The 11,761-nt window shown below is 33.8% G+C and overlaps 2 protein-coding genes across 2 annotated transcripts; one reads left to right on the top strand and one right to left on the bottom strand.

The window, feature by feature from the left end:
• The first annotated feature begins 5,850 nt into the window (after positions 1-5,850).
• LOC147926234 (uncharacterized) lies at positions 5,851-7,110 on the top strand. Its single transcript, XM_087486776.1, has one exon. The coding sequence runs from the start codon at positions 5,851-5,853 to the stop codon at positions 7,108-7,110; it is 1,260 nt and encodes a 419-aa protein (XP_087342902.1).
• A 438-nt stretch (positions 7,111-7,548) lies between these two features.
• LOC147926233 (uncharacterized) lies at positions 7,549-9,463 on the bottom strand. Its single transcript, XM_087489157.1, has 3 exons — positions 8,657-9,463; positions 7,909-8,517; positions 7,549-7,722 (listed from the first exon to the last, which is right to left on the bottom strand). The coding sequence occupies exons 1-3, from the start codon at positions 9,461-9,463 to the stop codon at positions 7,549-7,551; spliced, it is 1,590 nt and encodes a 529-aa protein (XP_087345283.1).
• Between the last annotated feature and the right edge of the window lie 2,298 nt (positions 9,464-11,761).

Raw genomic sequence — 11,761 nt, 5'->3', positions numbered from 1 at the left:
CTAAATAATTAAACGGATCAAAAAAAAAAAAAGAAAAAAACAGAACAAAAACATATGTATACGTAGTAATAGTGTAATACTGATGCCTATTGTAGAGATTATGTTGGTGCTGCCTAAGTAATCTCTATGTAAACCTAAATAATTAAACGGATCAAAAAAAAACAGAACAAAAATCATCTATAGAATAAGACCTCTTATACGTACAAACTACAAAGATCTAATCTACAGAATTACAAAGATCTGTATAATCCTAAGGAACTACGAAAAAAGGTTATTCAAACGAATCAAAGACATTGCCAAAAGGATCTATGCATACATATCAAATTCAAGGGGATCAAAAACATCATCTCCCCAAACAAAAATTTGGAAGAACAGAAGTCATGTTCTCATAGAAAAAACGCTCTCTATATATATCAAGGGAAATTATGACGTAAGAATAATAGAGAGATTTGACTTTCAAGAATGTTAATAAGAAAACTAGAGATCTCTGAGAACCAAAAAGTGTTCTCTCTTAGTTAGCACTGAATCCGAGGAGAAGTACACTTAAGGGTCAGGAACTTAGGGTTTCCCTACAACAAAATTATGGGCCAGGCTTTGTTATAGGCTTTTACTATCGATCCCGGTAACGCACACTTATGATAGATAGAATAAGGCTTAAAACAGTTCAAAAACATTTTGGGTATATAATTTATAAACCAAACATGCCAAGAATCAAATTTAAAATAAAATAAAAACGTATTTTTTTTAATTTTGAATCAAAATATACGGTACTATTTTACGTGTAATTAGATAGTGAACAAAAACAAAACCTAATTTGGTAAATACGTTAAGAGAAAATGTTTTTGATAATATAAACATTAAATTAAATAATTGTGCATCTGTTTAAAAAAAGACATCAGGTTTGACTGATTGCATATCTTAACAACATGTTCAAAAATTAAAACTCTGCATAAACATGATTTTAAGATCCCTAATAAGATCCTAGCTACGATAGCTAGTAATCTAAACCCATGAAGAAGAAGAAGAATAGTGGATAGAGGGGTAACTTAATTTTATATAATCGAATCACAAAGTAAAGATTAATAGAGGAACAAAACAAATAAAAAGGTAAAAAGAAGATCGGAAAGCTTATTTTACCTAATGGTGGTAGAGAAGGCCATTTCTTGAAAACCACCCTTCGAGAGATCGAAACAAATATTCCAATCAAGAACGTCTCTCCTTTTCCCATCCCCCCCAATCTGCTTTGGTGTATCCTTCATCATCGGTCCTTGGGGAGTTTGAGCAAGCTTCCCTGGCTTCGACGAGCAAGTCCATCAGATCCGGCCTCACCCCGTGGTTGATCGCCAGAACATAGGATCATGCATCTATGTAGACTCAAGCCAGATCGAAATCTCTAGATTGTGTTTATTGTTGATAGAGAGGAACTTGGATCTGGGAGTGGTGCATATTCTGGGGTGGGTTCTTATCATGCTACAGTCCGAGAAGACCAACTTAGCCATTAAAGCTCTTTCTCCCTCTCTCCAGAAGTGAAAAGACGATCTCTCTTATTTTCTGTTGAATGAAAAGAAGAAAAAAGAGAGAGAAAGGAAAAGATAATGAATGAGTTGATATCCTCCACTTGATAGAAATGAAAGAGAGATACTACTATGTCCTCCTGTTGAGAGAGAGAGAAGAGGAAGAGAGAGGAGAGAGATAGAAGAGAGAAGTGAGGAGAGAGATAGAATAGAAGAGGAGAGGAGAGAGAGTAAATTACGATTTCAATGTTTGACACGCTGTTGCCGCTTTGTTTTTATGGGGGCGGACAAACCAATGTGATATTGCAATATTAATACCAATATTGCAATATTGGTATAGTTTACCTACACCTAATGAAGGGTGTGCAATATTGCAATATTGGTATAGTTTATGTGCACCAAAACAAATCTGAACCTATGGAAAGGGTGCATAACCAATTTATAATCCCTTTAAAATCAGACAAAACCAAACCCAAACAAAAAAACATAAAAAAAAAAAAAAAAAAAATACATACAGATAGTTCACCACTTTCATGATTAATATTGTTGGATCGTGTTTGTGATTTGAGTCTCGCAAGTTTTTTTTCTCGAGCTGAACCACGATGAAACCTGAGCAGCACTCGATTCTCAACAAAAGAAGATAAGATCCTAAATGTCACCGGTTATTTCCTGTTTTCTTCTTACGTATTTTTAGGTTTGAAGATACAACTAACTCATGGTGGCATCGCATCTCTCACTTAGAAATTCCATATGATTACGATGACTACTACTTACACCAGTTTTACCATCGCCTTTCCTCTCATTCTACAGTGATAACTTTAGTTTACATAGGAAAATAACATCAGAATTCAGAAACATATACGATCTAAATGTAAAACCTTAACATCAAATTTTGGCATTCCTCTAACTAATCGACATTTACAACAACTATAAATAATCATAATTATATCGTCCACCTTTTGTAAGCAATATAATCTTCTAAAAATGATACTCCGATCCAGTTAGAATAGGTAAAAAAAATTAAAAAAAGTACAACAAGCAATGATTTTTTTATTCATGTGGGAAACTAGCTAGTCGATATAAGAGTTAAACTGCTTAAAGTCGAAAAAGTAACTGAAGTTGTAAAAGTTCTCAAACTATCGGAACTACAACAATTAATAAGAATTTTCGCTAGTTTACATTTGTTGATGTAATCAATCCAATATGGTACGTATATGCATGTTAGTCGGTTCGTGTATACAAAATTTTGTTAAGGTAATCGGTACGTCTAGAAAATTATCTATAGAGTTAAAACAAATTTTTGTTGGTTACGAAAGACGCGTGTATAAATTCAGGTTTCTTTCTTTTGTTCATATGAGATAAGAAACAAGATTTTCAAACCTGATTATATACATATAATTGAAAGAAAAAAAAAAACTCAATATATAACCATTTCCATTTCTAAAATAAAATGTAAGATTTCAAATAGTGCAACTAAGCATTTTATCTTGGTTTTACTCCCCCAACAAAAAAAAAACACACACACACAATTAAGTCGAACTGTATGTGTATAAATTTACAGCTAATTCATGAAAGCTAGTGTCAGGTTTCTTTCTTTTGTTCATATGAGATAAGAAACAAGATTTTCAAACCTGATTATATACATGTAATTGAAAGAAAAAAAACTCAATATATAACCATTTCCATTTCTAAAAGAAAATGTAAGATTTCAAATAGTGCAACTAAGCATTTTATCTTGGTTTTACTCCCCCAACAAAAAAACACACACAATTAAGTCGAACTGTATGTGTAGAATCTTTTCATAAAAGATATAGGAAATCTTTTATTAAAAAAAATGAGAGCAGAGAAGAAACAATAATTGAGCACCTAGTCTGGATTAGTACCATAGACAAACGAAACCCACAAAGTAAGAGATATTTGGGAATAAATAAAATATGCAAAAAGGTTAAATATATTCTGGACAACAATCCAAATACAGTGATACCTCTATAAATTAATACTCGATAAATTAATAACATTTATAAATTAATACATTTTTCCGATTCCAAATTGGAATTAGTGTAATTTTGAACACTATTCGATAATATAATAAGATAATAATTTTTTTGAAAATTCTTTGTAAATATATGGTTCCTGAATAATATAAATTAATAATTATATAAAATTATCTAAATACATCATTAATCATACATAAACTTCGCTAGTTCAACTATTCACTGTATCATGAATGCCATCACGTCTCTCACCTTGAGGGACTTCACCTTATTTATAGAGTTTCTCTCATTCCCTTTAGTTTTTTTACTTTATAAAACCTCTATTTCCCTAAGTGTTTTTAATACCTATTGATTCTTCAGCAACTTCGTCTCATCTCTTATATCATATTGTTTCTTCTCCCCTCTAGTTGAATCTTATCCAACAACCCCCATACAAATTAACAAACGTTAATAAAATGCACACCATACATACTTCCACTCGGTAATGAATGAATCAACGCTCGGTAATTATATTAAACAAAAGACAACTGCAAACACACATATAACATAAGCCAAATATAAATCAGACAAAAGACACTTCAAATTATAATAATAGGGAAAAATATAAATAAAGGATCTTTTTCCAAAAATTTGGCCATCTACACCTTTTTTTCAAGATTGTCAATTGTGACGAAAATGCCCCTATTAGTAGAAATAATGAAGTTTTGAAAAATTTGAACCAATAAACAAACTAGAAAACCCATGTTAGTATACAACTGTTAAAAAAAAAATTTGAAAAAAAAATGTTTTGGGTGTCAAAAATCAGTTTGTAAATTGCTGATTTCTGGTCTAAATTGTTTAGAATAGACTTTCTACGATTTTTTCTCTTTCTGAAACATTTAGATTGTTCGTTCTACAGTTTGTACATGTTCTAAGAAGTTTAGACGGAAAATTTGTTCTAAAAATTTCATAACCTCAATTTTGTATGTTCTACAAAATTAAGAATATGTATTCTACGTTTTTCTTCATTCTACATCAATTCAGAATTCGTTTTCTACGTTTTACCCTATATACTAAAAGAAGTAGAAGATATATCATAGAAATTTTTAGAATTTGTAATCTGTAAACCTTAGAATACCCTAAAATAGAAAGAAAATAAATTAAATAAGGAAAGTGAATAATTTTAAATATTTTTTAAATATTCTTAATTTATGGTTAAGATTTCGTAATTATTGTTTAGATTTGTTCTAATACATTTTAGAATGCGTATTCTACATTATTTAGAAGATAAACAAATTAAGAAAAATCGACATTATACCTTAACGTGATCGATCTCCATCTCTTCCACCTTCCACAAAAGCTTTCACTTACCTGTTTATGATGCAAATCTATGTTACTTGTGGTGTATGGACACTGGATGCCAAGAAGGAGTGGAGATTTATTGATGATGAAGAAAAACGTGCTAGATTACTGACTTTGCAACCCACTACATCTCTTGAAGAGTTGAAGGTTATGGTTTCAGAAGACTATGAAATAGAGCAAAATATGTTTGATGTGGAATTCAGTTATCTACCCACAGAGGTTAAAGTTGATTGTCCTCCTGTTGTTGTGACAAATGATAGAGGTATGAAGAATTTTCTTGCATATCTGAAAAAGATAAACATGATTCGGTTGTGTGTTACTTTCAAAAGAGTAGTTGATGAAGGTGATAGGAGTAAAGTCCAGTTCGATCTGAATAAGTTCCCAGTTGATAGTAGCGATGGTTGTAATGTGGAAGTTGATGTGGGAAATCAGTATGTGTTATTTCAAGGAATTCACCAAAGCCGACTAATGATGTATTAGAAAAGCATATTGATGCTAATCTTGTTGATGCTGCTGGTTTTAAGTTGGAAGATTCAATGGTAAAAAAGGGTGAATATTTCAGCAGTAAGGAAGCTTTACAGGCTACTATGGAAATGTATGCAATGAAATATAACTGCGACTACAGGATTACAAAATCTGATAAGAGATGGTGGTGTATACGCTGCATTGATAGTGTTTGTAACTGGCGTCTCCGGGCTGAGTGTTTACAAGCGTCTACATATTTCAAAATCAACAAGTTTGTGGGTAACCATACATGTGCCCCTTCAAAAAAAAACTCCTTTTGTAGGACTCCATCTGCAAGAACAATTGGACATCTCATTAAGCAAAGCTATGAGGGTGTGAAGGAAGGTCCTAAACCGAATGATATAGTTAATATTATTCGTTCAAGGTACGGCTGCGAGCTAACATATCACCAAGCTTGGGAGTCTCAGGAGTATGCAGTTAACGAAGTTAGAGGAATTCCTGAGAAAAGTTATGCTAAGATTCCAAAATACTTGCACATGCTACAAGAAGCGAATCCTGGTACGTTCACGAATTATGAAATTGACTTTGAGGGAAGATTTAAATATCTATTTATTTCTTTTGGTCAATCAACAAGAGGGTTCTACAAATCAATGCGGAAAGTGATAGTAGTTGATGGTACATTTTTGAAGAATAAATACAAAGGGATTCTCCTAGTTGCTACAGCTGTAGATGGTAACTCCAATTTGTATCCAATCGCATTTGGAATTGCTGATTCTGAGAATGATTGTTCATGGGAGTGGTTTTTTATGCAACTTAAGATGGTTATAGCTGATGAAGAAGGTTTAGCATTTGTGTCAGATAGAGCTACATCGATTGCTAAAGCAATTGGAAACATCTATCCATTGGCTAAACATGGTATTTGCATCCACCACTTGATTAGTAATGTGATAACATATCATAAGGGCAGAGGTGTCGCTGGTAAGGTTGCAAAAGCATCAAAAGCTTATAGAGTTGCTGAGTTTGAGAAAGAGTTTGGGCGAATTAATAATATTAGTCCTGCTATTGGAAGTTATCTAGAGGAAGCCGATGTGACAAAATGGGCTCGCGGTCATTTTCCGGGTTATAGGTATGATATTAACACCAACAATGCAGCTGAATCAATCAATGCTGCTTTGAGGACACCAAGAGAGTATCCAATAATTCTTTTGTTAGACAGCATCAGAGAAATGATGACACGCTGGTTTTATGAGAGTAGAGAGTTAAGTGCAAAGCATAAAGATCCTTTAACTGTTGAGGTGGAGAAAAAGATTTCAAGAAGAATAGTGAAAGGTAAATTCATGAACGGTTATTTGATGAGTAGATCGCAGATCCAGGTTAAAGGTAATGGAGTAGACTACATTGTTGACTTAGAAAGAAGGACTTGTTCATGTGGAAAGTTCAGCATCCAAAAACTCCCTTGTAGACATGCTATAAAAGGAGCTTTTGATATAGGCAAGGATCTATATCCTTATGCTGATGATGTGTATACCACAACTGCATGGAGATCGCAATATGAGGAAACTGTTAATCCAATAGGTGTTCCTGAAGAAGAATGGCAAGTCCCACAGCATGTTGAAGATGCAAAAGTTCGACCACCTGAAACAAGAAGACATCCAGGACGGCGAAGAAAAAGAAGATATGAATCCGCTGAAGACAAGATAAAATCATCACAAAACTCACAAGGGTCAAAGAGACATAAGTGTGCGCGGTGTGGCAAAGAAGGGCATAACAGAACGACCTGTGATATCGTGATATAACAATGGTTAGTGCATCAACTTAAGATTCCTGTTTTTGAATTTTTGATTTCATTTATATTTACGGTACTCGTTATGTTTCAGGTAGCTTCTGGGTTGTGTTTCACGGTAGCTGCTTTTGAATGATGGTGTTTGATGGTTTTTATTTTCGATTAATAGACTCATTTGTTTTGAAATTCGTGGGTTGTGTTTCACGGCAGGACCTTTGTGATGAATGATGGTGTTTGATGGTTTTTATTTTCGATTAGTAGACTCATTTGTTTTGAAATTCATTGATGGTGTTTTCTTTCAATCAAACTTTCACTCATGTGTTTTGTAATTCCTTGTTGGAGTTTTCTTTCAATCAAACTTTCATTAAAACCAGAGTACAAAAAACAAGACTAACAAAAAGTGTTAAGCATAACAACAAAATACAGAAAGCAAAGACATCATATCATCTTCTTATAAAGTCAACACCGCATCCGGTTCATCTTTACCCGCGTCTTTGGGACTCAGTGTAGGATCAAATCCGGACACAACAGACTTTTGAGATAAGTGTCCTACTGTGTTCTTTAGATAGTCTTGTGTATCTACATTGAGGTCTATCAATAGATTACCTAAATCAAACAGTTCAACCTGTCAAAAATAAACAAAAAATAATGAAAGGCTTTAGTTAAACTTACAACACATAAATTATGACACATAAGGTTACAACACATAAATTATGTTTACAACATACACATACAAACAAGGATACAACAAAAAGGAAAGACCACACAACATATTACAATCGAACAAGGCTTTGAGCTACTTCTTACGTACCGAAGTTTTGGGCTTCACTCGTGATGGACTAGGATCCACTACTGGTGGCTTAGGATCCACTACTGCTGGCTTAGGATCCACTGCTGCTGGTCTGGATATCAAGGCCTTGATATCTGATACATCTTTCTCCAAAGTTAGCAATCGTTCCCCAAAGGTCTCTGTGAAGCTCTTGAAAGAAGAGTCAATCAACTCCTTAAAGAACCGCTTCATATCATCTCCACAAAAACAATGTGAAGTTGATGCTCTCTGATTTAAGACCATTCTTTTCCGTGTCTCTGCTCCATGGTCAACTAACTTCTTCTTCCTCTTCTTCAAGCTAGACACTTCTGGGATATCAGCTTGCTTCTGACCACTCTCCTCTCCAACCGAAACTTCATTGTCCCCTCCAACAGTCTGAGATTGTTCCACACCAGCATCCTCAATGTTATCATCTTCCACACCATATCCTTCGACACTCTCCCAAATATGATCTCCAAAATCATAGTCAGATCTGATCAAAGCTTCCAAGTTGTCCACTTCACAATCTTCAATTTCATCACCCCTCATAAATTCAATGGACTCCAATACATCAAAGTTTCCAGTGGAGGAAATGCATGGATAAACAACATCCTGACAAAACAAAAACAAAGAAACCAATTCAAAAAAAAAACTCAATGTATTCGAATTTAAACTTAAAAGAAAAAAGAAGAAGTCAACTGACCTTGTGTCTAATTGATTTCTCTTAAAGGAAGAGCTCATCATATGATACTTTAGCAGCACCTTTCCAATTAGAGATTCGGCTAAGTGTAATCTCTGTGTCAATCTTCTCTCCCATAAGTTGTCCAATGAGAGGAATGGCTTCCATAACCCAAACTTGAAGAGCATATGAGAAACCATTGAGGATGTAACTAATGGGGTTCTTCAGTTTCTTTCTTGCTTCCACTATAGAGCTAACTAAATGGTCAAAAGCTACAAGACCCCATGGATAAGTCCTAACCTTCTCTAGATCCATGACCAGCTTGATGTATGAATGTGGTATAGCTTTCTTCTCATCCTTAGCCACTACCAACCCAGCGATCACACAAACATACACAAACCGAATTCTATCTTCTTGTTTTCTCCATGATGGAGCTGCTTCAAGGTGGGTCTTCATCAAGTTTTGAATGGTAATGATACCACCTCTCTTCAACAATTTGCTCCAAAACCCATTATCATCTGTCCAACTCTCTGAATCATGACTGAAATCGGCTAAGTACTTAAGACCAGTAACTGCATGGAATTCTTGCATTGAGAATCTAAGCGGCTTCTTACCAAACACAAACCACAGCTCATGTCTTCTCTTAGTCACCAACTGCCTACACATGATGCTGTGTATCAACCGAGCTGAGTACCCAAGACCATTCTCATACAATGCAAATACAGATGCGAAAACTGGATCACCCTTCACAATCTCATACTCTTCTGGTAATGCCTTCTTGATTTTGTGTAAGATTGACATTCGACAAGTGTTATTTATCTGCCCAACTTGTGGCTCGCTTCCATCTTCCATAAGCCGTTTAGGGTACTTCTTTTCCATTCCTGCCGAGAAAAGTAAAAAATTATTTAGTATATATTAGCCAAAACTGAAATAAATCAACAAAGATAAGAGACTTCAATTTTGCAAAACAAAAAAAAACAGATTACTAAAAGTATGATTTATAAGTCCATAGAACCAATAGAGTCAGTCCATAAGCCCAATAGAACCAATAGAGTCCGTGATTCCAGATATATAAAACCCAAAAAATAATTCACAGTTGAATAAAAGGATTCACAAGTAACATACACAAACCTTTTTTATCTGGCAAAAAATGAAAACTAAGACTACTAATCATTAAGATGCAAACAGGAACTTGAAATAAAAAAAGAAAAGAACAAACGAGATACGATTTTAAAAAAAAAAATCACGGTTCTTACTTGTATCAGAATCTGATGGTGCTTTTGTTGAGGACATTGACAAAAGCTCCTTATGATCCAATTCTGCTCTCAGCCAAGGTCAATCTCTGACAAATATAATTGACTGCAAAGAGAATATAAAGAGGGTCATGAATGATATAGAGAAGCAGTCAATAAATCCATATGATTAATGCAAACTTTCTCAAACACAGCTAAAATCAAAAGATGTATGCAAACTTTTTAACTAAATGATGATAAAAACAAAACAATGTTACAATCTGTTGCTGCTACAAGTGTGGATACGCTTCAATCAACACCCTAATCACTCATATCTAAGCTCATATCACCCTACTTAGAATCAAACAAACTAAGAAAAAGAAGAAACGAATAACTTTATATGAAAAAGAGATTTATGCAAACTTTTTCACTAACCTTATCGTTCAAAAAAAGTGTTCACAAAGGTTTCGATCAGTTCTTGTTAACTAGCTTTATCGATCTTGTTTCATCAACCCTGGTTCACAATTTACACTTTAAAGTCAATAGAAAACAAAAAATAATAATCCACATGCAAAAAAAATCAAGAATTATATGGTCAATATGCTAAACGGATCTAAAACTATGATGTTCTATAAAAACCTTTGATGTTCATTTGAATTCTGGATTGAAATAGAGATTACAAAAGAAAAAAGTTAAAAACTAGCAAAAAAATTCCACAATTAAACATACCAAATTCGATAAATATGGAGTCATAATTAAGAGAAATCCAAACTGAACATTTGATAATTTACTTATCATTGGACAATTCTAGATTGAAATCGAGATTAAACAAGGACAAAATTTAAACATGCAAAAAAAAATACACAAATTAACTTACCCAATTCGATCGACAAGGAGCAATAGAGAAGAGAAATTCAACCGGATTGAGCTTGAGATAGTGAAGAGGAGACCACCAAAACGACTAAGAAGCAGATGGATAGACGGCGGAAGACGGTGAAGAAATCGGCGGAGGATGGTGAAGATGGAGAGAGATGGTGACGATTGAGAAAGACGACGGTGAGATGGTCAAGATGGAACGACGGTGAGATGGTGACGATGGTGAGAGACGACGGTGAGATGGTGACGACGAGATTGTCACGATGGTGAGATACGGCGGAAGGGTTTGTCGCGATTACCTTCATTAGTTTCCAATCGTGAAATTAAACCTTATTTTGTCATAACCCAAAACAACAATTTAGGCCCACTCGATGAAGCCCAAAACCTTTTTTTTGGTTTCGGTTTTATGAAGAAGAAAAAACAGGAGAGAAATATATGAAATATATCCCGATTAATCTATGTTTTTTTAATTTCAGGAGACAAAAAATCTACAAAATATATCTGAAAAAACAATTAAGGGCATAATTGGCTAATTTTATATCATAAAACCTATTTGGCCAAACTTTTGAAAAAAAAATGTAGATGGCCAAATTTTTGGAAAAAGATCCTTTATTTATAATTTTCCCATAATAATATCCGCATCTTAACTACATAATCATTTATTATTTTTAATAAAACAAAAGATCAGACAAACATTTACGGAGGGCCCGTCTCCTCCGCCAAGCCATGTAGGCAAGACTTCCACAGGATAAATATCCCCAGAGACCAAGAACATCCTTAATTGGATGTTACTCGCAAACAAACTCTACTTAGTCTACTATCCTAGGATCAAAACATTTATTAAAAAAAATCAAAAATCCCTTAGGAAATTAGATAGATGACATAAAAAAAAAATCAAAGCTTGTTAAAGAATGGATTTTCATCATGGAAATTAGTGATTATCCTCAAATACATAGTTATTTTAAATATATGAAGGAATTTTATATTTTTTAATAACTACTTAAATGAGTATTCTCGTACAAATTTCAAATGTAAACAAAACAGTTGGATTTGAAAATTTTGAATATAT

Source organism: Camelina sativa, chromosome 15, assembly GCF_030686135.1.
Source record: "Camelina sativa cultivar CO46 ecotype springtype chromosome 15, ASM3068613v1".
Lineage (NCBI taxonomy): Eukaryota > Viridiplantae > Streptophyta > Magnoliopsida > Brassicales > Brassicaceae > Camelina > Camelina sativa.
Note: the sequence above shows the minus strand (reverse complement) of the source record. Positions and strands in the feature narration are given on the sequence as shown.